Source organism: Peromyscus californicus, unplaced genomic scaffold, assembly GCF_007827085.1.
Source record: "Peromyscus californicus insignis strain IS unplaced genomic scaffold, ASM782708v3 Scaffold_7__1_contigs__length_154581171, whole genome shotgun sequence".
NCBI classification, from domain to species: domain Eukaryota; kingdom Metazoa; phylum Chordata; class Mammalia; order Rodentia; family Cricetidae; genus Peromyscus; species Peromyscus californicus.
The window spans coordinates 8,348,889-8,373,745 of record NW_026294595.1 but is presented as its reverse complement, the minus strand read 5'-3'; the positions used below and the strand labels follow the sequence as shown (position 1 = coordinate 8,373,745).

General features: G+C 52.8%; 1 protein-coding gene across 2 annotated transcripts in view; it reads left to right on the top strand.

Annotated features, from left to right (window-relative positions):
• Usp20 (ubiquitin specific peptidase 20) overlaps positions 1-23,991 on the top strand; it is a 35,888-nt gene extending 11,897 nt beyond the window's left edge. The window contains exons 6-26 of one of the 2 annotated variants that reach the window (XM_052725649.1): positions 1,829-1,891; positions 2,228-2,359; positions 3,553-3,649; positions 4,052-4,121; positions 5,700-5,813; positions 7,367-7,445; positions 10,775-11,222; positions 11,599-11,739; positions 12,035-12,150; positions 12,303-12,475; positions 12,959-13,053; positions 17,357-17,390; positions 17,602-17,647; positions 18,241-18,421; positions 18,502-18,628; positions 18,835-19,004; positions 19,093-19,174; positions 19,802-19,910; positions 20,893-20,995; positions 22,054-22,125; positions 22,544-23,991. In XM_052725649.1, coding sequence (XP_052581609.1) covers positions 1,829-1,891; positions 2,228-2,359; positions 3,553-3,649; positions 4,052-4,121; positions 5,700-5,813; positions 7,367-7,445; positions 10,775-11,222; positions 11,599-11,739; positions 12,035-12,150; positions 12,303-12,475; positions 12,959-13,053; positions 17,357-17,390; positions 17,602-17,647; positions 18,241-18,421; positions 18,502-18,628; positions 18,835-19,004; positions 19,093-19,174; positions 19,802-19,910; positions 20,893-20,995; positions 22,054-22,125; positions 22,544-22,704 — 2,613 coding nt within the window. In that variant the 3' untranslated portion in view covers positions 22,705-23,991. The remainder of the gene's footprint in view (positions 1-1,828; positions 1,892-2,227; positions 2,360-3,552; positions 3,650-4,051; positions 4,122-5,699; positions 5,814-7,366; positions 7,446-10,774; positions 11,223-11,598; positions 11,740-12,034; positions 12,151-12,302; positions 12,476-12,958; positions 13,054-17,356; positions 17,391-17,601; positions 17,648-18,240; positions 18,422-18,501; positions 18,629-18,834; positions 19,005-19,092; positions 19,175-19,801; positions 19,911-20,892; positions 20,996-22,053; positions 22,126-22,543) is intronic. The other variant, XM_052725650.1, reaches the window with a different exon arrangement.
• Positions 23,992-24,857: the final 866 nt, after the last annotated feature.

The following is a 24,857-nucleotide window of genomic DNA, read 5'->3' as shown; positions in this document are numbered from 1 at the left end:
GGTAGATGTATCAAGATGTGCCACTTTTCTCTGGAGTGTAGAATTACAAGTTGTATTCAAATTTCCTATAAATATGTGGTAAATTTTATAATGACTCTCAAAAATGTTATTTAAAATTTCTTTTTAAAAGTCCATGTATGGGCTGGGCGGTGGTGACACACGCCTTTAATCCCAGCACTCGGGAGACAGAGGCAGGCGGATCTCTGTGAGTTCGAGGCCAACCTGGTCTACAGAGTGAGATCCAGGACAGCCACCAAAACTACACAGAGAAACCCTGTCTCTAAAAAACCAAAAAAAAAAAAAAAACCCAAAAACAAAAACAAACAAACAAAAAAGTATGGTAGTACATATCTTTAATCTCACCACTCAGAAGAAGGCAGAGACAGGAAGATTTCTGTGAGTTCAAGACCAACCTGGTCTACATAGTGAACTCTAGGACAGCCAGGGCTACACAGAGAGACCCTGTTTGTTTGTTTAAAACAAATCCTTTTTTTTTTTTTTTTTTTTGAGACAGGGTTTCTCTGTATAGTCCCTGGCTGTGCTGGAACTCCTTTATAGACCAGGCTGGCCTCGAAATCAGAGAACCACCTGCCTCTGCCTCCCAAATGCTGGAATTAAAGGCATGTGATCCAGCCCCCAAAATTTTCATTTATTTATTTATTTATTTATTTGTTTGTTTGTTTGTTTGTTTGTTTGTTTGTTTAGAATCAGGATCTCTCTACGTAGTCGTGACTGTCCTGAAAATCACTATGTAGATCAGGCTGGCCTTGAACTCATAGAGATCCATCTGCCTCTGCCTCCTGAAGGGAGTAAAAGCATATGCCACCATGCTCAGGGAAAAACTATTAAAAAATAAACTCTAGCAGGCTGGGTGGGCTGATGCAAACTATACTCCTAATGTGTGAGAGGCAGAAGCAGGAAGATGGTCACAGTTTGTACTCAGCCTGGTCTACACAGCCAGCCTGGGTTACCTGGCATACTTCATCTTAAAAAGTCAGTCTCCAGCAGGAGCAAAAAGATGTTAAGTGAGGAAAACACCAAGTCAATCTTTGCAGAAGTTAGAGGACCCCAGAGGTACTCTGACCTGTCACTCAGAGTGAGGATTGTAGCACACCAGGTACTCAGGAGACAGCCAGAAGGGCTTCCAGGGACCTAGTCCTGCTTCATGGGAACCCCAGGTTCTCCAGAGGCCAGATGTGGGAGCCTGACACCAGGAATGGTATGCTTTGACCACGGATTTAGGGTCACAGCCAGTGGTCTTCCCGTGGCACTGTCTGTCCGTGGCACCAGGCCCTCCTGGAGAAGGGGGACTGGTGTCTGCTGTCTCCCACACTGGGGTAAAGGCCCGTGGAAGAGACTCTGAAACTGGGTTGGGAGGAGGCAGAGCTGGGAGAGACAAATGTGAGGCCAAAGGCAGGGGTCAGAGGTGAGCAGACCCGATTATGGGATGTTGGGATAGTGTTGGGCTCTGGCTGCTGACACTCTTATTTTTGAACACCCACAGGCCTTTTAGTGTCCCTTGTTCCTGACCCATGTAGTAAAGGGACAGGCACTGGCCCCAGCATCTGGACACTGGCCCCAGCATCTGGGCGCTGGCCCCAGCATCTGGGCACAGCGTCTCCTTCACTCCCTGCAGGGCCACTTTTTTTTTTTTTTTTTTTTTTTTTTTTGGTGGCCACCCTCATCTTTGGTTGCATAGGCCTTTGTTATTTTAGGGTGGGAGTCCCTCAGTCATGTGTTGATAGCTCCAAGTCACACTGCCTTGGGGTAGAGTTAGGGACTTACTGTATCTGCTGAGGTTCCAGGCCACTCTCATGTCTCTCCCCAGGTCACCTGTCCCTATGTTGGCTGTGGAGAGTCCTTTGCTGACCATAGCACCATTCACGCACAGGTGGGTGTGGTGGGGGAACCCAGGGCCCAGCCCTTGCCAGCAGCCTCCTAGCTCCACCTGCTCTAGGTGCTGGCGACTGGGCCTAGAAAGCAGAACAGTCACAGCTCAGGTGCTGCAGAGCTGCCGGAAGGGAAGCAGGCGTAGCCTCCCACACTAGCCCTGTCTGGTGGATGCTGCCCTGGCGGAGGAGGAGCTAGCCTCAGCTCCTGGACACTGACCAGGCTGCCTCTTCCCTGTGGTGCGGGGGGCAGGGGGGGGTTGTGGGGGGGACTTGCTGGGTCAGGGCATCTGCTCGGCCATGTTGTCTTCAGCCTTCTTTGGGGTCTCCCCCTCCAGGTGAAAAAGCACAACCTGACTGTGAACCTGACCACGTTCCGGGTGTGGTGCTATGCCTGTGAGCGCGAAGTCTTCCTGGAGCAACGCCTGGCAGTCCACCTGCCCAGCTCCTCAGCCAAGCTCACAGAGCAGGTAGGGGCACAGAGCTCAGGCTGGTTGTGGACAGCAGTGTCCAGATGGGGCAGTGTGACCTGAGCCAGCGAGTCCAGAGGAAGTATGTGACAAGGAGCTCAGTGCTCGCTGAGCCCAGTTGTGACAGGACCCGTGTAAGGCTGGGAGGGGACAGATGAGCAGGGACAGGGTGGGTTGGTAGGTGCAGGGGTCCATTCATGGCTATAGGAGGACTCAGCAAAGTCACAGGTAGTCCCTGGCAGTCCCACACCTAAAGTATATCCTGAGGAACCCGAGAGTAGTTACTGTGGCATGCTCCTTTGTGGAAACCCCTGTGAGAGAACTGTCCCTTTGGCAGCAGGGCACTGGGCACTCCTCAGGATGGCAGGCTCCATCCACCCTTGCCTGGCTGGTGCTTGGTAGGGGCCAGCAAACCCATCTGTCAGGCTAGACTCGCAACCCTGGAAGGCCAGGGTATTGTGGGCAGAGATGTGTGCGGGTGTGTGTGTAGGTGCAGGAGGGTTTGGATATGTGCAGGTGGGGTGTGTGCATGTTTCTCTGTTAGCTTCTTGCTGAGACAGCATATCATAGCTAAAAGCATTTATTGAATACAGTGTGACCGGGAGATGTTTGCAAAAGTTTTTATTTTTAATTATTAAAAAGGGGAGGGGGAGATTGTATTTTTCTTCTGTATGTGTGCATGTGTTTGTGCACATGAGTTTAGGAGCCTGAGGAAACAAGAGGGGATTATCAGATGCCCTGGAGCTGGGATAGGCGCTTGGGAGCCTCCTGATGTGGGTCCTCTGCAAAAGCAGTGTGCTCTCCTACCCACTGAGATGCCTCCCCAACCCTTAAGTTTTTCGGCCTATGACAGTGTATAATATTCGTTGTTGTGTGTCAAGTGGTAAACATGTCCAGATGTGGACAGTAGTTAGCAGTGCGTGCTGGAGAAACTGGGATTGTGTGGTTTTTCTTGCTCCTCCTCTGCCTCCAATGTCTTCTAAAGGAGACAGCAGTTCTTACAAATTAAACACAAGACTGGGAGTTCCCAGGGCAAGGTCCCCAACCTCCCTTTTTGTATGATATCCTTCACTTTGTTGGGTCACTCAGGACTAGCTAGATGCCGAGGGGCTGCACATGCTTCCCTTGGGAGGAGGTGAGTACATCAGGTCCCCCTCTTCACCCCAGTTTCCTCACTTGGGTCTTTAACACAGGACTCCCCACCCCCCTCCCACCCTCTGAAAGCTGTCCCCATTGCTGTGGCTGATGAAGGAGAATCTGAGTCTGAGGACGATGACCTGAAACCTCGAGGTAATGGCTGACAACAGGAGAGCCGCTGGGCCAGGCTGGGCATGGAGAGCTCCAGGGGCTTGTCTCTGCTGGCTCCAGCTGCCATGGTGCAGTGGGCAGGGTGGCATGTGCACAGGGTGTGCCGTCCTAGTGACTCGGTCATTGCTTTCTGAGCTGCATGAGGTGTTGGTCATAGGCCCTGTGTGTGTGGCTTCCTTACCCATGTGGTTGGGAGCCTGAGCTGGGCAGAGTAGCTAAGGGCCCTTTTGTTTGGCACACCCAGCCCTGCTTAGGTGTTCTGAGAGATCTCTGGGTGGAATACAGTTATGCTCCAGCAGGGCCTAGGGTGGAGCTCCTCAGTGGAGGAGGCTTGTGAGGGTCCTTCTGGACGGGGTTTTCAGTCCTTCTCCATGTTGTTTTTAGGCCTTACAGGCATGAAGAACCTGGGGAACTCCTGTTACATGAATGCTGCCCTGCAGGCCTTGTCTAATTGGTAGGTTGTCCTCTCCTAAGGGAAGGGCAGGAGATGTCCCTGGCAAAACCCTAGAAAGAGCAGCTGTCTCCGCTTTGTGCGTTGCACATTGGCCATGGACATGGGATAAGATAGACTTCAAAACCCCTAGAACCAGGCATGCCCAGTGACTGCCATCCCTTTTAGTCTCATGCCAGCCCTCACATGACCAGAGAGGAGGAGGCATGACAGGCACAGGGGTGCCCAGCACCAGTGATTGGGGAGGGTTGACCTAGCATGTGCGAGTCCCCGGGTTCCACTGATACTGTGTACATGCGGCCTGTCTGCTCTGCAAGAGAATAAGTTTATTGTATCGCAGTCCTTTGGGGAGTGTAGGCCACCATTTACTGGAGGGGTGCAGAACCTGACAGGTAGAAGGGAGGTTGCCAGGTGTGGTGCAGGCCTGTTTAGTGGGGGTCTCTAAACGGTTGTGATTGAGAGTATGTGTGTTCATCATTTACACACACACACACACACACACACACACACACACACACAGCTGACCCAGTAATGATAGGGCAAACCCAGCAGCCTTCCCCTTTTCCCTATGTATATATAGTTTGTATGTTAACAGCCAATATACATACAGAAAGGAGGGAAGGAGGGGGAAAGGGAACAGATAAGAACACCTAGAAAAGTCTGGAAGGACAGCCCCCAAAGGTTCACGGTGGCTGTCTCATGGCTTTATGGTCAATTGACATTGTTTGCATATGTTTGACATATGTGTGTACATGCACCAGTGTGTGCATGCTCATACATGCGAATGTGTGGTTTCCTGCAGTGTGGTAACTTCTAAAACATGTGGAAAGGGAATTGAGGTTCCCTCCCACCTGACAAGTCCTGCAGTGTGGGCTCTGGGGGGGCAGGAGCGCTCCACCTCTGTTCATACAGAGTCCCGGCCTCAGGACCTGTGGCAGGGAGCCCCCATCTGACTCAGGAGAGAGGGATATTTGTTAGCTGCAGTTGATAAGGCCTTCCTGGCTCTCAATCCTGGAGACCCACTGTCAGCAGTTTCTCCCCAGGCCCCTCTCCTCCAGTAGGTAGAGTCACATTCTCATGAGGTCTTTTCCTTGTACACCCCAAAATTCCTCTGTCAGGACACTGGGACTGGCCTGGGCCTATCCAACACTCACTCCATAGTGATCTGACTACTGCTTAAAGGTCCCGTCCCTTGTGGAGTCACGTACTGAGACATGAGGGGTCAGGACTTTAACATGAATTTGGGGAGTTTTGGTCTAGGTGGGGTCCTTCTAGTCATCTGCAGGGAGTTCTGGGTGTGGGGGCCTCATCTTCCATGGCCATTTTGGTCTTTTGTTGCTCACTTTGCTCCTTAAAAAAAGGTATTTTATTTATTTATTGTGAATGTGTGTGTGAGCATGGATGGAGTCATGGGCAGCCGTAGGAGTTGGCTGTTCTTTCTCCAATCAGGTCCCAGGACTGAACTCGGCTCACCAGGCTTAGTGACTCACTGAGCCATCTCTCAGCCCTCACCTAGTCCTTCTGAATAACACTGTGTTCCTCCCATTTCTTTTCTGTCCTGGCTCTCCACCCACAACCCAGCCCCCCACTCACCCAGTTCTTCCTGGAGTGTGGTGGCCTGGTGCGCACGGACAAGAAGCCAGCCTTGTGCAAAAGTTACCAGAAGTTGATCTCTGAGGTCTGGCACAAGAGACGGTGAGTGTCTGAGTCTGACCTTGACTAGGTCTGTGGGGCAGGACAGCCTGTGCGCTCTTGATGGAGCACATCCTCTGGGTTCTCCAGAGCACTCGGATGCTCACGGCAATCCTGCACCGCGGGTCTGGTTTGATCTAGTTCTGTCTGATGAGTGGGGAGACAGGTACAGAGCTGGAGGCGTGATTCTTGTTTGCAGCCACAGAACCTGTGACCGTGGAACTAGGGTCTGAACTCACATCAAGTCTGGGTGACAGCTGTTTTGACGGATGTCTGTGCAGAGAGCTGCAGACCATCCTGCCAGTGTTGGGTCTCAGTTGAGGCTGTAGTCTGGGGTGGGGTGCTTGCCCAGGAGTGTTGGGTGCTGGCCAGGCCAGGGTTGTGGCAGAGTAAATGGCATGTAAAGATGAGAAGCATGGTCTCCTCTGGGCAAGTGGAAGGGGAGGCAGTTGCTTACAGACCCTCACTAAGTTCCCTCTGTCCCTGCGTCACATCCTGGCTGAAACCCTCACCCTGCTTGCTCTGGCCCTTGGGGCTTCTCATCCTTTCCTGAAGGGTCTCCTGTCAGCTGCTTGGCGACCGCCTGCTCGTTGAGAGTCCCTAACTCACAGGGCATGGCCGACTCTCCCTTCTCCTAGATCTGCCCCTTCTCCTAGATCTGCCCCTTCTCCCTGAAACTGCAAGGTTTACAGCATGCCTGCCCTGTTCTTCTCTCAAACTGTAACAAAATAGTCCTCAAGCTTATAAAAGCAAGCAAACAAAAGAACAAATGTAAGCCGGGCGGTGGTGGCGCACGCCTTTAATCCCAGCACTCGGGAGGCAGAGCCAGGCGGATCTCTGTGAGTTCGAGGCCAGCCTGGGCTACCAAGTGAGTTCCAGGAGAGGCGCAAAGCTACACAGAGAAACCCTGTCTCGAAAAACCAAAAAAAAAAAAAAAAAAAAAAAAAAAGAACAAATGTAAGAATAAAGAAAGGGAAGTGAAGTAGGGAGAATTCGAACGTGCCCACACCACACACACTAGGTGTGGAAATGGATTAAGAAACTAACAGTGCAGCCGGGCAGCGGTGGGTGGCGCACACCTTTAGTCCCAGCACTCGGGAGACAGAGGCAGGCGGATCTCTGGGAGTTCGAGGCCAGCCTGGGCTACAGAGCGAGATCCAGGAAGCCAGGGCTACACAGAGAAACCCTGTCTCGGAGGGGAAAAAAAAAAAGAAGAAAGGAGAGACAGAGAAAAGAAACTGATTACACTGTTCCACAGGTCAGAGGTCAGAGTTGCTGTTGGGGTTCCTGGGTGCACTTTAGCCTGCTCTTCTAGGGACCACTAGGGTCTTGATGTGTCCTCTTTGGTGGGGACACATTGGTGATAGTATTTCATTGTACTTCTGTGAAGTTTTAGGTTTTTTAGCAATGGACCCTGTGGGCTTGTCTCCTGGCCAGCGGAGCCAGTGGGGGTGGTGGGAACAGCCCCTGTGGGGTCTGATCTGCCTTGTCCTCTTGCCTTTCATGGCGTAGCTCCAGGCTGGCCAGCTGTGCTAGCAGGTTTGGTCTCCCCACAGGCCAAGCTATGTGGTCCCCACCAGCCTGTCCCATGGGATCAAGTTGGTCAACCCGATGTTCCGAGGCTATGCCCAGCAGGTAAGCTGTCTAGCTGCTTGGGACACTGGCCCAGCCAGAGCAGACCTCACAGTAGGCCAAAAGGCTACTGTCAGAGCCCTTTTACTAACAGAAATGAGGTCTCCAGTGACCTGCCACCCTTTAGCGCGCTGCCTTGCAGACAAGGAACTGAGGGTTAAGGGACCAAGTCCCCCATGCCAGCCACACAGCAGAGAAGCAGTGGAGAGGACGCCCAGACACCTGCCTGCCGCAGCCCTGCCCCTCACCCTCCTCGGAGTCTTTTCTTACTAATTCTTATTGTTTACTTATTTATTTGTGTGTGCGTGTGCGTGTGCGTGTGTGTGTGTGTGTGTGTGTGTGTGGTGCACGCACATGAGCATGTACAAGTGTGTGGAGGACAGAGGTTGGTGTTGGATATTCTTCGTTAGTCACTCCCCACCTTATTGTTTTGAGACAGGATCACGTAACAGCCTGGAACTCATGGTTAGGCTAGACTTACCGACATGACAAACCCCAGACCCTGCTGTCTTCGCCTCCCTAGCTCTGGGATCGTAGGTGTACCACTAGGCCCCAGTTGATGTGGATCTGGAGACCAGGCTGGGTCTGCAGGCTCCCACTGCAAGCACTCTGCACAGAGGGGCCCTGCTTTTTCTTTTTCTGGGGGGAGGGGAGATTTGTTTGGGTTTTTGGTTTTTTTTTTTTGGAGACAGGGTTTCTCTGTGTAGTTTTGGTGCCTGTCCTGGATCTTGCTCTGTAGACCAGTCTGGCCTCAAACTCACAGAGATCCGCCTGGCTCTGCCTCCTGAGTGCTGAGATTAAAGGCGTGCGCCACCACCGCCCGGCTTTGTTGCTTTTTTTTTTTTTTTTCCTTTTTGTGGTTCTTACTATGTAAATCTGGGTATCCTGGAACTCACTGTATAGACCAGGCTGGTCTTGAACTCACAGAGAATCACCTGCCCCTACCTCTTGAGTGCTGAGTGCTGAAATCAAAGATCATAGGTATGCTCTACCATGCCTGGCAAGAAAACCTTTTTAACTCAGAGAGCACCTTTGAGACCTTTGTGATTTTTAGAAAATCACAAGCCAAGCGTGGTAACACACACCTTTGGTCCCAGCACTCAGGAAGGCAGAGTCAGGTGGATTGCTGTGAATCTGAGGCCAGGCTGGTCTACACAGTGAGTTCCAGGGCAGCCAAGAAAGGAAATCATGAAACCTAGAATGTTGTATGGCAGGGACCCCTAGCTAAACCTGCAGTCAGAGCTGGGCCACATCTTCCGCTGCCTATATGCTGGTCTCTCAGATGCAGTGGTGGGCACTAGAGGTGCCTTCACACTCTTGTCTGCCACCCAGTCCAGGCTGGGGGCCCTGGGGCATGTGCTCAGGTCCTTGGAGTGGGTACCACGCTGTCTGCATGAGAAAGTCTACACTGCTTCTCTACTGCCTGTTCTGGGAAGTGGTGACCCCAGTGGCCTGGGCTCATTGTCTACCGCAAAGGGGGCATGTTGCTCCCCATGTCCCAGGGGAGCAAGGCTCAGAAGGTATACATCCAGGGCACAGCACACAGTGGCATGAGTGGGTAAGGGACAAACCGAGCCTGTCCCTTACCACCAAGTGGACACCATCCAGTGGTGCCGCTTGGCTGTGCTGTGACATCCATCTAGACCCCAGCAGAAGCTGCTTTCCCTGGTCCTTGTACTTCTGCAGACGTTTCTAAGTCTTATTTATTTATTGGTTTATTTATTGGTTTTTTGAGATAGGCTTTCTCTGTATCCTATAGACTACACTGGCCTGGCCTCTGCCTCACAAGTACTGGGACTAAAGGTGTGCACCACCACCACTACCTGGCTGGAAAATTTTCTTTTTGGGGCTGGAGAGATGGCTCGGTGATTAAGATCACTGGCTGCTCTTCCAGAGGTCCTGAGTTCAATTCCCAGCAACCACATGGTGGCTCTCAACCACCTGTAATGAGACCTGGTGCCCTCTTCTGGACTGCAGGGACACATATAGGCAGAACACTGTATACATAATAAACAAATAAATCTAAAAAAAAAACCTTTTTTTTCTTTTTAAAAAGATTTTGTGTGTGTGTGTGTGTGTGTGTGTGTGTGTGTGTGTGTGTGTGTGTGTGTATGTGTACGTGTGTACGTACGTCTACATGCATCTCACTTGCAGAGAGGTTGGAAGGTGACCTCAGGGACCACCCTTGTGAACACCGCCCACCCCCTTTGACACAGCATCTCTTACTGGTATGGAGCTCACTGATGATTGGTTGAGCCTGGCTGACCAGTTAGCCCGGGGAGCTGTCTGTCTCTGCACCCCCAGTGCTGGGACCCCAGTGCATGTCACCACATCTGATTTTGTTTTTAATGTGAATTCTGGTGTTTGAACTCAGGTTAGCACATTGAGCACTGTATTGAGCGAGCCATCCCCCTGATCTTGTAAAAGGAAGGAGCAATAATAGGTGGTCATTCTTACTCCTGCCCTCCTGATGGACAGAGGCCAGTTGTGGGTCCCACTGACCTCTCCTGGGGACTTCCATCCAAGGTAGAACCTCAGTTGCCTCTGGATGCCTATGAGCTACTTCTTTCGTGTGGTCCAGGAGTGGCTCAGGGGTCGTCAGGCTGCTGCTGGCCTTGGAGCCCATGTCTTCCAGTGCTCTCAGCCCTTGAGGTCAGCTGCCATCACCACCTTAGAGTGGCTCTGCCTGCAGGTCACCTCCCAGCCTCCTGCAGGGCCGGATTAGGTACTGGATCCTAAAATGACACCATCCTTTGGGGGAAGCAACTTGATCTTTGTCCTGCCCATGTGAGCCAGGAGAGTGGGAGTCTGCTTCCAGGGCCTCTCTTCTTGCCCCAGTGTCACACACATGGTGGCAACATGTGGGGAAGCAGGAAGATGCAGCCGTAGAGAAGGGATCAGCTTGGCTGCCTGGCTTGTTGGGTAGCGCTGTTCAGTGCAGTATTCTTGACAGGTCTGGCTTGCAGCATCCTGTACTTTCACCCTTCCTGGGTCCCTGCCACCCTGCTGACCTCTGCTCAGGGAGCAAAGAGATGTCAGTGGCTGGGTGTGGCTGTTTGTGCAGAATCAGAGTTGAAACTGGTTCTGTGTCCCCTGGCTCTTTGTGTGCTGTGTGACCTGAGAGGAGTCCCATAGTCTCTCTGAGCCCTGGTCGGAGGTGGGGCTTCACACAGAACTATGGTGGAGACTGCCATGGGGGCTAAGCCACTTGTCTACATGGGTGCCTACCAGGACCTGCTGGAGGTGGCTAGCGGCCTTGTGGGCAGAAGCAGCAGTGCCCATGGTGGCTCTAATATCCCTGGAAATCCCTGGTGACATGGCCCTGGTTGCAGGACACCCAGGAGTTCCTACGCTGCCTGATGGACCAGCTTCATGAGGAGCTCAAGGAGCCCATGGTAGCCGCTGTGACAGCACTCACTGATGCCCGGGACTCAGATTCCAGTGACACAGATGAGAGGCGTGATGGCGACCGGAGCCCGTCAGAGGACGAGTTTCTGTCCTGTGACTCGAGCAGTGACAGGGGTGAGGGTGATGGGCAAGGGCGTGGTGGAGGTAACTCGAAGGCTGAGATGGAGCTGCTGATCCCAGATGAGGCGGGCCGAGCCATCTCTGAGAAGGAGCGCATGAAGGACCGCAAGTTCTCCTGGGGCCAGCAGCGTACCAACTCCGAGCAAGTGGATGAGGATGCTGATGTGGACACGGCCATGGCCTCCCTTGACAACCAACCCATCGAGACCCAGCCACCATCACCAAGGTCCACCAGCCCCTGCCGGACCCCAGGTATCAGTCAACCAGGTCACTGGTTGGGCCACTGGGAAGTCACCGCCTGTAAGCCCTGTGCTTGCTGCCTGCCTAGCACTAGCATGCAGCAGCCATGGGGTGGGAAGACTCTACCCCTGGGCCCTGCTCACAGGCGGGAAACCGCCTCAGTGCCAGGTTCACTGGGCTTTCAGAGCCACAGCCCTGCCTAGTCTTGAGCCTTAGTTGGAAACAGACTGGATTGCTATGTCCTGGTGTATTTGATGGGGTTGGGGATGGACATAGAGGAAGGTGTGGGAGGAGATGCTGGCAGGTTCTCTTGCTCTGGCCCCAGAGCTGGCATGGAGGGCACTAGCGTGGTCGCCCTGGCCCAGTACTTCCTCCTTGCTGTCCCCAGAGCCAGACAACGAAGCCCACATCCGCAGCTCCTCTCGCCCCTGCAGCCCTGTCCACCACCATGAGGGCCATACCAAGCTGTCCAGCAGCCCTCCTCGTGCAAGCCCTGTGAGGATGGGGCCATCGTACGTGCTCAAGAAAGGTTCGGGGGCAGTGATGAGCTCAGCTGGGGATGTCATGGTGGCCAGTTTGGGGCACTTCCAACCTTGGTCCAGTCTGTGTGCTGCTCACTTGAGCCTTTAAACCTTTGTTGCAGCCTTGGGATATGAGAGGGAGCCCCATTTTATAAACGGTGGTGCTAAGATGCCAAGGGGTGACGTATATAACCAATCATGTGATCCACAGTGAGGACTGCACAGTGTGGCTGAGGTGCCTCTTGTCTGTGCCTGTGCCTGCCATGCGGGGGAGGCTGGCCTAGTCCTGTGCTGTGTTCCCAGCCCAGGTGCCCAGTACTGGTGGCCGGAGGCGGAAGGAGCAGAGCTACCGCAGTGTCATCTCAGACGTCTTCAATGGCTCTGTCCTCAGCCTGGTGCAGTGTCTCACCTGTGACCGGGTGGGTGTCCAGGGCAGTCTGGCATTGTTTACTACCTAGGGCAGGGTGGACTTCCCCTTGGCATTCCTACCCTAGGAGCAAGCCGTCTGCTTCACCTGCTGGGGCAATAGACACTGGCAGAGGTGGGCACCAGGCTGGTCTTCACCCAATAGGTGTCTACCACGGTGGAGACATTCCAGGACCTGTCATTGCCCATCCCTGGCAAGGAAGACCTAGCCAAACTCCACTCTGCCATCTACCAGAATGTACCAGCCAAGCCGGGAGCCTGTGGGGACAGCTACTCCTCCCAGGGCTGGCTGGCCTTCATCGTGGAGTACATCCGACGGTACGCCATCCTGCTAGCTGGGGCGTCCAGCCTGGCCTGCTTTCCTGGGTCTACCAGAAATGCAGGAACAAGCATTCTTGGGGCCAGGGAGAGTCCATGGATTGGGGGAGCTGGAGGCCAAAGATGCAGATGAGTAACTGGGTTCAGGGTCTTGGTCATTTCGGGATAGCCTTGACTACATGCTCCTTGAAGGTGGAGGGTAAGTGACAACCCAGAGAGTGGCCAAGCCACAAGTAAAAGTGAGGCAGCATCTGGGCCCACGCGTGACCTGAGAGTCACGGGCAGCTTCCTTAATCCCCGAGGCAGCTGGCCTCACGGAAGGGCACATAAGCTGGGCCCCTGCATAGCCTATGGACACAAAATGTCCAGCTCAAGGCCTAGTCTCCAGCTGTGTCAAGCTGCCAGTCAGGCCCCGAACAGACCTCAGCCACACCCCCATACCCAGGCCCTACAGCACCTATCACCCCTTTCCTGTCTGTTCAGGTTCGTGGTATCCTGTACCCCCAGCTGGTTTTGGGGGCCTGTCGTCACACTGGAGGACTGCCTGGCTGCTTTCTTTGCTGCTGATGAACTGAAGGGTGAGCAGCCTGCTGCCAGAATGGGACCACAGGGAGTGGGGTGTTGCAAAGAGCCCATCCATCATGGCTGTGCCTCAGCTAGCCTACAGCCCAGGGCTAATGGACTCATGGCCACAGGGCTTTACAAACTGACCTGTTAGAGTCCACTGCCAGCCTACAGGAGGTGCACACCTGTGACCCCAGCCCTCCAGGGGTGGAGGCAAGAGGTTAGGGTTTAGGGGCATCCTGGGCTACATAGTGAGTTCAAGACCAGCCTGGGCTACATGAGACTGTTCCAAACAAACGAGATAGATGTTCACCTGCTACTCCCCAGGGAAGGCTTGGACACCTGTCCTCCCAAACTGTTGCCTGTGACTCTTGGCTGTTGACCTACTGTTATTTTCTACCAGGTCAGTGGGTGGAAGGGACACCCCGCTTTAGCCTATGCTTCCTTGGTTATTAAAGAAGTGGTTTGCTTTTGTTTTGAGACAAGGTCTTGGTGCAGCCCAGGCTGGCCTTAAACCACTGTTCCTCTAGCCTCCACTTCTCCAGCTGAGATTGTAGATGTCACCACCAATGTCCAATTTGAGTGCTTAAATGTAATTTAAAATATTTACCTATTTACTTAATGTGTGCACACTGCTGTCCTAGTATGGAACAAGAAGACACCCGGGCTTGAACCTGTCCTGGCAGCGTGTGGGTCTTGGGATCGAACTCAGGCTGTCGGGCTTGATGGCAAGCATCTGACCTGCTGAGCATAACACTGATTTCATGATTTAAAAAAAATTGCATCCGGGCGGCGGTGGCGCACGCCTTTAATCCCAGCACTCGGGAGGCAGAGGCAGGCGGATCTCTGTGAGTTCGAGGCCAGCCTGGTCTACAGAACAAGATTCAGGACAGGCTCAAAGCTACACAGAGAAACCCTGTCTCGAAAAACCAAAAAAAAAAAAATTTTTTTTTTTTTTGCTTTCTTTTCCAATTGTAAAATACAAATAACACCAATTTTGCTACCCTAACCATTTTAATTGTTTTTTGACTTCAGATGTACAATTCAGTAGTGTTGTGTATTTTAACATCACTGCAGCCACCACCTCCATTTCCAGAATGTTTTCATCTTGCCAAACTAAAACTATATCCATTAAATGGCTCTGTCTCCTCTCCTGTCCCTGATAGTCACCATTCTGCTTTGTTGTGTGCCATCCCCAGTGTCCTTTTTGTGGGGCTGGGGATTGAATTCAGAGCCTTGCATTGCCTAGGCTTATGCTTGACCCCTGAGCCCCACCCAGCCCTTCTTCCTTCTGATGTGTGAGACTGACTCCTCCCAGCTGTCAAACCTGTTCCCCCTTGTGGAAACAAGGTTCAGAATTTTCTCCTGTTTTTATCTGTCTACGGATGGACCCCGCCTCTGTGACTCCATCAACTGCTGTGATGTCACTCCCGCGGACATCCGTGATCTGACGTAACATGAACATAATGCTGTCTGTGTACGCTTAGGAGTACTCTTGCTAGATCTGTGGGAACGGCAGTTTACACCCCAACCATGGAAGAGTTCCACGTGGTTTTGGGTTTCCCCATGTTCCCCCTCATTGCTGTTTTTTTTTTTTTTTTTTTTTTTTTTTTTTCCCAGAGCAGTTGCAAGCTTCCTGGACACTCGGTGGTGCCACTGTGGTTTTGATCTGTATCCTCTAATGATTAGTGATGCTGAGCACCTTAAATATATTTCCATGGGGAGCTAAGGGGGCTGGTGAGACGGCCCAGCAGGTCCTGAGCAGTTGCTGTTCAGTTCCCCGCACCCCATGGCAGCTCACAACCAACTCGAGTGACCAGTTTCAGGGTAACCAATGCCCTCTTCTGATCTCTCGGGCACTGCACACATGGTGCGTAGACATACATGGCACATACCCATACCCAGAAAATAAATCATAATCTATTTTAAAAACCTCCTGTTTGTTGGTGGGGATGGGAGACGGTCGAGTGAGTAGTGTTTGCTGAGTTCAGATCCCCAGCAGCCAGGGATGGTGGTGTGTGTCTATAACCCCATAATCAGGGGTGGGCAGAGCCAGGAGGACCCCAGGCCTCACTGACCAGCCAGTCCAGACGAACTGATGAACTCCAGGGGTGTGGTGGGAGACCCTGTCTCAACAGACAAGGTAGAGAGCTATAGAGGAAGATGACCCGATAGTGAACGCTAACCTCTGCACATGCACACACAGGCGAGTGCTCAGCTGTGCAGCCACAATGCAGGTGCATACACATACATGTTAGTCTCTGTCTGTTCTGATAGCAGGTCACTTGGTTGTTGAGTTTTAGGAGGTCGTTCTGTGCACCCTTCTCAGGTACAGAATTTGGAGCGGGCTGCGGCTGTGGCTCACGTGGTAGACTGCTTGTCTAGTCGCACCAGGCCCTGGGCTCAGTCACCAGGGCTGCACAGACTGCACACCTGGAATGTTATAATCTAAACACCCACGTTTTCTTAGATTTTTGAAGTTTTAAAAAAAATTTAATTTTTAATTTCTTAGTTTAATTAATTAAGTAATTGTTGGGATATGGTTTCTCTGTGGAATCCTAGCTGTCCTGGCACGCACTCTGTAGACCAGGCTGGCCTCTGTCTCCCTGTCTTCTTCCTCCCTCCCTCCCTCCCTCCCTCTCCCTCTCCCTCCCTCCCTCCCTCCCCTCCCTCCCTCTCCTCTCCCTCCCCTCCCTCCCTCCCTCCCCCCCCCCTCTCTCTCTCTCTCTCTCTCTCTCTCTCTCTCTCTCTCTCTCTCTCTCCTCTCTCTCTCTCTCTCTCTCTCTCGGAGGCTTCCCTCCTCTCCTGCCCCCTGTGCCTTTGTTTTTGCTACTGTCAAATAAACCTTTTTGTTTCTTGTTCTGTCTCTGGAATCCCGTCACTTCCTGCCATTTCCCCCTTAAACATAATTCCTATTTTGTCGTGGTCTGGGTTTTAGTAGGAATATTAGACTGAGGGAGAATAGGTTGAAGGTATTTAGGATAAGTGAGATTTGGTGAATGATAGATAGATATAGATATGAGAGTATGTTGTGAAATTGTTGTAATTTTATTTAGATTAAGTAGTGTTTTTTATATAATTATTTGAGGAAATATGGCAATCGGCCAGTGGGGCGATAGATATAGAATTAATAATGTGGTTATATAATTTTTTTAGAATGATTAATAGATTTTATGAGTATAGGTGTTATTTTTTGTGGTTTTTTTATTTAGATAGAGAATATTATGGTTTTAGTTGAAGTTTTTTTAATGTAATTATTAGATTTTTGTTTTGTATTAAAATTAAATTTTTTTTTTTTCTTTTTGGTTTTTTCGAGACAGGGTTTCTCTGTGTAGCTTTGCGCCTTTCCTGGAACTCACTTGGTAGCCCAGGCTGGCCTCGAACTCACAGAGATCCGCCTGGCTCTGCCTCCTGAGTGCTGGGATTAAAGGCGTGCGCCACCACCGCCCGGCAAATTTTTTTTATTATTGTTTTAATTATGGTTTTATTTGTGTGAAAATATTTAATTTTTGTTTGTAGGTGAGAAGGTATTAGGGGGGTTGGGATTTAGTTATTTTTTTTATGAATTGTAATTTATGTTATTTTGTTTTTATATTATGATTTATTTATTGGTTTTTATGTTTATTATAAGTTTTTGTAAAGGGTAATGGTTTTAAATAATTATTATATTTAGGATTAAAGTTAGGGGGTTGTTATTATTGACCTTTGATGAAAAATTTTATTTGTTTTTTGATAATTTTTGTAGGATTGGCTAGTTTTTGTAATTGTTTTTTTGTAGTTGTTGTTGGTTGTGTGTGTGGATTGTTTATGAGTTTTTGGATTTTTATTTTTATTTTTTTGTTAGAATTTTTGCTTCTTTGAGTTATAAGTTTTTTTTGTTTTAAATTATTTATAAATTTTTTTAAATTTTTAGGATTTTTTTTAAATTGTTTAAACGTTTGAATTATAAGTGGGGGTATTGAGGTTATTTTTGAGGAATCATTATTTTTTTTATGGGGCATATCAGGAATATTGAGAGTTAATTTTTTGAAATCAATATATAAGGAAATAGTAATAGTCATAGTTGTAAAGAGAAAAAAGGCAGAATGCCAGCCAGCCTCTGCAAGCAGATTTTGTGTGGTTCCGTGTAGCCTGGCACCATGATTCGGACAGATTGATAAGGGGTCGCCGGGGGCATAGACCTGAGGGCCGCGAGCCAACCACCTCATCCAAGGCATTTGTCACGCGGGCGACACCGTCGTGGGCGTGGCACTATTTGCCCTCTCTGTCCCCATTTCCTGTCGCTTCTGACTTCTGACCTTTGCTTCTCTGCACTAGGTGACAACATGTACAGCTGTGAGCGGTGTAAGAAGTAAGTTGTGCCCTGGGGGCCTGTCCCCAGCTCCCTGTCCCCAGCTCCCTGTCCCTAGAGTCCTCCTGCTTACACTTTCCCCAGGGGTTCCCTCGGATAGTCCTGTGCTAACCTCCAGGATGACAAGGGTCTGGAGGGCACTGTACCCTGGTCCCTCTACTGACTCCTTCCCTACAGGACACTGACCGTGGCTCTGTGTCCTCCTCTGCAGGCTTCGGAATGGTGTGAAGTACTGTAAAGTCCTGTGTCTGCCTGAGGTGAGTGAACCACCTTGGCTGTTAGGCTGGGGTCCATGTGGACAGGACGTTGGCATGGCCTGTGGGCCGTGTGAAGACTGACCTGTCCCTGCACAAGCACAGAAGGGCTTGGGGTGAGACACCCAGGGAGTGCTGACAGGGTCCCATCGTAACAGGTGTCCTCTGGACTTCAGTTCCCTCTTCTCTTGGGGGCTTGCTGAGGTCCCCAGGAGAGCAGTGTCGCTGTGGTTGGCACAGTCTTCTGTAGTTGGGGCAGAGACAAGGCTGAGGCTGCGGCTGGATGGTGTCCTGGGAAGGCTCCTCAAAGTCCCCAAACCAGTGTCAGAATTCTTGGAAAGTAAGCATGGCAGGAGGGGGCAGAGTCGGCTTCCTCAGGGACCAGCCCAGCTCGCCTCTCTGGCAGCCACACCCTAGGCCGCCAGTCCTAGTGAGGGAAAATGGGGCTGTTAGCTCCCATGTGGGGGTCTCTGACATGTGTGGTGGATTCTAAGCAAATCCTACAGGCCTAGGCCTGTGTGGGAGTCCTATCTGTGAGCTTCCCTGTCATCTCCCCTAGATGACCAGGGTGACTGGCGCCTGCCCTCTCCCCTCAGATTCTGTGTGTCCACCTGAAGCGCTTCAGGCATGAGGTGATGTACTCCTTCAAAGTCAGCAGCCATGTCTCCTTCCCCCTTGAGGGACTCGACCTACGCCCTTTTCTGGCCAAGGAATGCACGTCTCAGGTCACCACATATGACCTCCTCTCTGTCATTTGTCACCATGGCACAGCAGGCAGTGAGTATGCCCCACACTCCAACCAGCCCTCCTTCACTGTCCAGGCCCTGTGGTCTCCATAACCTGTTCTTGTCTGCCAGGTGGGCACTACATTGCCTATTGTCAGAATGTGATCAATGGGCAGTGGTATGAATTCGATGACCAGTATGTCACCGAGGTCCATGAGACAGTGGTGCAGAATGTGGAGGCCTACGTCCTCTTCTACAGGTAGGTCTGGTGGGGAGCCCCACTCCGTGTGTCTGTCTGTATCTGTAGTTTCTGTAAGCTAGCTTTCCTGAGCTTTTCTGTGGTGGCCCTGTGAGAGGATCAGGCCACACCCCAGCATGCATACTTGGCATGGCTTGGCATGGCTTGGTGTCTATGCACAACTTGGGCCCAGGTCTATTGGCTCATCCCCGCCTCCCCATTCTCAGGAAGAGCAGCGAGGAGGCCATGCGGGAGCGGCAGCAGGTGGTGTCCCTGGCTGCCATGCGGGAGCCCAGCCTGCTGCGGTTCTACGTGTCTCGAGAATGGCTGAACAAGTTCAACACCTTTGCAGAGCCGGGGCCTATCACCAACCACACCTTCCTGTGTTCGCACGGAGGTGAGGTCTCCCCTGGGAGAGGTGGTGTGGTGGGGGTGCCCGGCTGGGCCCAAGCCCCAGCTCTCCCTCCCTGTGCCTCCCTTCACAGGTATCCCACCCAACAAATACCACTACATCGATGACCTGGTGGTCATTCTGCCACAGAGCGTCTGGGAGCACCTGTATGGCAGGTGAGTGCTGGGAGCTGGCTGGAGTGGTGTGACCCCACTGCCCCGGTTCCCTGGGCAGTACAGTTCCAGCGAAGGTGACACAGTGGCTGCTGGCCAGCCTGACACATGGCCAGCCTGTCGGCTCTGCCATGTAAAGAAAGTCCTTGGCTGTTGCCTTCAGGGCTGAGGTGGGGGTAGCCTTAGGCCTCTGACCTCCACTCAGCACAGGCTTTCTGGTGTGGGGCCAGGACTGGGGACTTCTGGGGTTAAGTGCGGTGACCCCAAGAGCAGGCAGCCCTCCCATGGCAGCCTAGCCCAGTCCCAGGCCCCTGTGGAGCTGAGTATGTGGGGTCTGCCCCTGCGAAGGAGGGGCCCTCCTGCCAGCTACCAGTGGATGGTGGAGAACAGCCCTTGATCCTGGAAGGCCCCAGGGCCGGGCCACTGTCTCCCGCTACAGCCGCCCTGCACTGAGGCCTCACACACTGAGCTCGGTGGCCACCCCGGGGGAAGCAGGGCTCCAGGCACCTTTTACAGAGAAGCGGGCATAGAGGACCTGACTGCCTTTGCACTGAGTGTGCTAGAGATGGCTGAGGGCACGGGGCGGGCACCTCCCCTGCCTGATGCTGGCTCTTCCTCCTTTCCGAGCAGGTTTGGGGGCGGCCCTGCTGTGAACCATCTGTACGTGTGCTCCATCTGCCAGGTGGAAATCGAGGCCCTGGCCAAGCGCAGGAGGGTGGAGATTGACACTTTCATCAAGGTGCATTTGGGGAGTTGGGACTTGGGGACCAAAGGCAGTGCTCTGCAGAGCAGCAGAGGGTAGGGAATGGAGAGAAGAGCCTCTGGCGTTAGTGAGAGGCCGGCCCGCTCTGCCTGCGCCTGTCTCAGTGGTCCAGACTGAGTGCCTCTTGACAGTGGTCACCATCCTGAGCCCCACAGGAGCACTGCTGTCCCTGGGGGATGGAGCACTCCTAGCTGAGGACTGCTGGGCTCTGCACCCTCATGTGGAAGGTGCCTGAGACTCGCAGAAAGTGTGAGGAGTGTGGGGCTGCTCCCTCCTCATGGTGCTTACAACAGGGCATAGTATGAGACCTCGAGCATTTAAAATAGTGGGTAGAAGTATTTAAGGCCTCTGCCTCGTAGCCACGGAGAAGTGCCAATGAGGGCCTCTAGGTGTGGCTCCGCACCTGGGATGCCCCGGGCATCGTCTCCAGCACCAGCATTAGAGCTGTTAGAACAGTGAACCGCGTGAACCGCGTGAGCTGATGTTACGTCTAGTGAGTGGAGAAAATAGCATCTTCTGTGTGCTCGTCCTTTGGGAAAGTGCTACAGGCATTGTCTGTTGTGACCTAGCTGGTCAGTATGGAAACTGGCCTTTCTTTTTTAAGATTTATTTTATGTGTTTGAATGTTTTGCCTGCATATATATGTATGAGCATCATGTGCATGCCTGATGCCTTCAGAGGTCCGAGAAGAACATTGGAGTTGGAGTTATGGATGGCTGTGAGCCACCATGTGGGTGCTAGGAATTGAACCGAGTCCTCTGCAAGAGCAGTGAGTGCTCTTAACCCCTGAGCGGTCTCTCCGCCCTTCGAATTTTCTCTTTTCTTGAACATGTCAAGGAGTCATTGATCTTCTGCCTGGGACATCCAGTGTCTGTGAGGGTCAGGGGCTGGGCTGGGCCTTTGGGAAGTCATGAGAAACAGGGACCAGACTGACCCCCCTGCCTGCCTTCTCCCACAGCTGAACAAGGCGTTCCAAGCTGAGGAGTCTCCCGGAGTCATCTACTGCATCAGCATGCACTGGTTCCGAGAGTGGGAAGCTTTCGTCAAGGGGAAGGACAGCGGTGAGTGGAGAGGGCTGGGGAGGCCGCCTGCCGGGTCATTGGCGCTCTATCCGGGGATGCAGAGGGCCGTGTTCCTCAGGCCTGGCTGGCACTGCTCTCCAGCCACTATGGCAGAGCAGCGTTCCCACCCCCCATCCTCCATCCACTCCTGCTGACCCCGGGGCAGCTGCCCCTCCTCCTGCAAGGCTGTGTCCTTGGGTTCTACACCTCCTGGGTAGCTAGCTCTAGACCTTTAGGAAGGCTGGGGTGCTTGTCTGACCCCTTGGTAGCTAGCTCTAGACCTTTAGGAAGGCTGGGGTGCTTGTTTGACCCCTTGGTAGCTAGTTCTAGACCTTTAGGAAGGCTGGGGTGCTTGTTTGACCGCTCCGATTTGCAGCAATGAAGACAGCCCTGTAATAAGTGAGCCATCAGGATCCTGAAAGTTACCAGCAAAGCACAGCCCATGGCTCTGGGCCACCTTCCCAGCCACTCAGGCTCCCAGGCTAGGCCTGGCAGGTTGGCAGAGCCCATGCGTGCCATGTGCTAGGCATTTGCCTGCTTCTCAGAGCACAAGCAGCCAGTTCTCGAGAGGGTGTTGGATCCCTTTTCCCAGCCCCATCCTTTCTGGCTGAAGCAGTCAGGTGGCTGTGGTCAGGACCATAGCCCGGGGTTCTGTCCATGTGGCTTCTGGCTTTGCCTTCCTCCAGCTCGGAGCTGGGCCGGTCTCTCCAGCTGGCCGAACCTCTGTCCTGTGTAAACAGTCCTCACTTCCCATTGTTGCTGAGGGTTAGATGAGATGGTAGAGGACCAGGAAAGGACTCTCAGCTGGTGGCAGCTACCACCAATGCCCGTCACTGAAACATTGGTCTAGAATAATCCCATGCCCCCTGGAGGTACTTCTTCTGGGTCCGGAGTACTGAGAGGCTGATGTGAAATCCAGAGAGAAGGCATCAGTGCACCGGTGTCTGTTAGCCCTGGTTCTGCTCTGAGGCCAGGATGGTCTCTGGGCTCTGGGTGATAAGCCTTGCTGAAGGGTAGCACTGTCTCTCGAACCCTGAACCCGGCCCTGTCTGTTACAGAGCCTCCTGGGCCCATCGACAACAGCAGGATTGCTCAGGTCAAAGGCAGTGGCCATATCCAGCTAAAGCAGGGTGAGTCCCCAGCACCCCAGCCCAGCCAGGCTGCCCTTAGTACCTTCATGCCACCAGGTTGACATGAGGGCCTGTCCTTCCAGGAAGCTTTGCCATCTGTCAAAGTCCTGTTTTCCAAGTCCAGGCCCAGAGGCCATGTTGCAGGTCCTCGGGCCCTCACCACACCCAGCCTTTCTGCCTCCTGCTAGCCTGGTTGACTCTTCCGTCATCTAATCCTGGGAAAGAGACAGCAGTCACAGACCTGTCCTCGGGGCCCTGTACATGCAGCAGCTTTCGGGAGGGTCTGGGGTTACTCTCCCTCCCTTCTGGGGCACGGTCCCATCCTCATCCCAGGGGTCCTCACTACCTAGAAGGTGTTTCCTCTGAGGACTGGTGTACAATGTGGACTCTGTGTAAGTATGCTTCTCCTGTTCCACAGGGGCTGATTATGGGCAGATTTCCGAGGAGACCTGGACCTATCTGAACAGCCTGTATGGGGGTGGCCCTGAGATCGCCATCCGGCAGAGTGTAGCCCAGCTCCCAGACCCAGAGAGCCTGCATGGAGAGCAAAAGATTGAGGCTGAGACCCGGGCTGTGTGACTTGGGCCAGGCTGAGTGGCTGTGGCTGGCCCTCCTCCCTCTCCAGACAGCCCTGCATCCCTCTGAAGGCTGCGTCCTGCTGAGTGTCCGTTGTCCCTGAAGGCTGGTACTTGCCATTCCCCGGGGGTGTGTCTGTGCCCTGCAGCTGCGCTGCTGTGTGCCCGGTGCAGAGGCTAAGTGCGGCTGGTCCGTCTGCCATGAGAGATGCTGGGCTGGGAAATATATTCTCTCAGACTTGGAGGACTCTGACTGTCATCACCGTGTCCCCTAACCTGCCCTCTTGCTAGCTCAGGCCCAGCTTGTGTCCCAGGAGCCCCATGCTGCCCCTCAGCCAATGCTGGCCCCGGGGATGGGGCGCTGGGAGTGGCTGCCACTTGTGGGGTATTTTCTGCTGTGTACTTGGTCCAACACCTTAGGGACTCACAGAGGTAGATTCCCATGCCCAGGGGGCAGAACGGTTGTGAGGGGCTCTGCATGTTGGCCAGCAGAGTCTCCCGGAGGTGCAGGCTGTCCCATGGTTGTTATCCACTATAGAAACAGGACTCCTGGTTGGAATGGAGAATGGGCAATTGTTACTTGGAGAGGACCTACCACCTTGTCTGCTGAGCCGCTGGCAGATTGGGTGTCATCTGCCCTGGGGGGTGGCTCCTGAGCCCCTGTGGGGTGGCTCCTGAGCCCCTGTGGGGTGGCTCCTGAGCCCCTGTGGGGTGGGGTGAAACAGATACCTCATGCGCTAGTGCACTGTTGGCTGCTCGCTCAGCTTCCCGTGTAGCCTAGAGTGACCCTGATCCCCAACCCCCCGCACCTCCCCCAGCCTTGGTGTCTAGGGCCACCTCTGGGGAGATGATCTGTGGCCACTCACACAGGCACTTGCCCAGAGGGTCCTGCAAGGCCACTGCAGAGGTACTGGGACCCGCTGAGCCTAGAGAGGCTGTCCTGTTTTGTTTCTGGGGTCCTTGAGAAGTCTGGACAGAACATTTAGGGCAAGATTTTCAAAGCTAAGTCTGGGGTGGTGAGGGATCCTGGGACCAAGAGGTCTCCAGAGGGCAGTGACCTCCAGGCTCTGCAGAAGTGGGCGCCAGCAGCCCAGGTCTGGGCATTTGTTGTCCCCTAGACCTACTTCTTCCCAGTGAGGTGGCATGCAGCCCCTGGCCAGCTGCTACTGGGACTTGCCCTGTTGGCTGTCATCTCTTGAAGCCTCTGCTGTAGAGCTCTTGGCTCCTTGCACTACTGTGATGCAGTCTGGTTTGTGTTCAGAATGTCACAATAAATATGCATTCCTCCCCAGCCCCTAGCTTGTACTGTGGCGTCTGCCTCCAGTGGTGGTGAACACAAGCCAGAGGCCTTGGGGAGGAGGCTGGAACCCACCAAACCATAAGGGGCCCCAGCAGGGATGTGTTTAGTGGCCAGCACATCCCATGTGTTGTCATCCCTGCTACCTCAGCAGTAGCCTGCAAAGTAGCTACAGACCCATAGAGCCTTACCCAAGACCTCAGGCCTCTGGACCGACGGTGTGGCACTGGGCATCATCCCTACAGTGCGGCACTGGGCATCATCCCTACAGCTCTGGTCCCATTTATTTTTGCTTTCTGGGGGAGAATTGAAGAGTATGTATTACTTTAAAAGCATTGAGCTAGGGACTTGGGTGTAGCTCAGTGGTTAGGCATGGTATGGGGTCCAGATTTAATGTCCTGTGTAGGAGAGCAGACTGGTCACTGACATCCCATCAGACCTGAATGGTTCAGGAGTGCACTGAGTAGAAACAAGGGTTAAAGCCTTCCCAAAACCAGGAGTAGTGATGTACAGCTCTAGTCCAGCATTTGGAAGGCAGAGGCAGGAGGATCAGGAGTTCAGGGTTGTCCTCAGCTACATAATGAATTACAGACTAGCCTGGGCTATAGAACTCCATCTCAAAACAAAAAATCCACCAAACAAAAAACACTTGTAGGACTGGGAATGTACCTCACAGTTGGAAGAGTGTTTTATCTAATATGCATAAAACCCTGGATTCTGTTCCCACCACTTAACTCCAGGCATGGCGGAACCTGCTTGTAATGGAAGCTGCCTGTGGCAGGTCTGAGAGGCAGGCCACATCTTGAGTTGCCTGGACTACATGAGCTCCTGTATCCTGCCTCATCGATCCTGTTTACAAG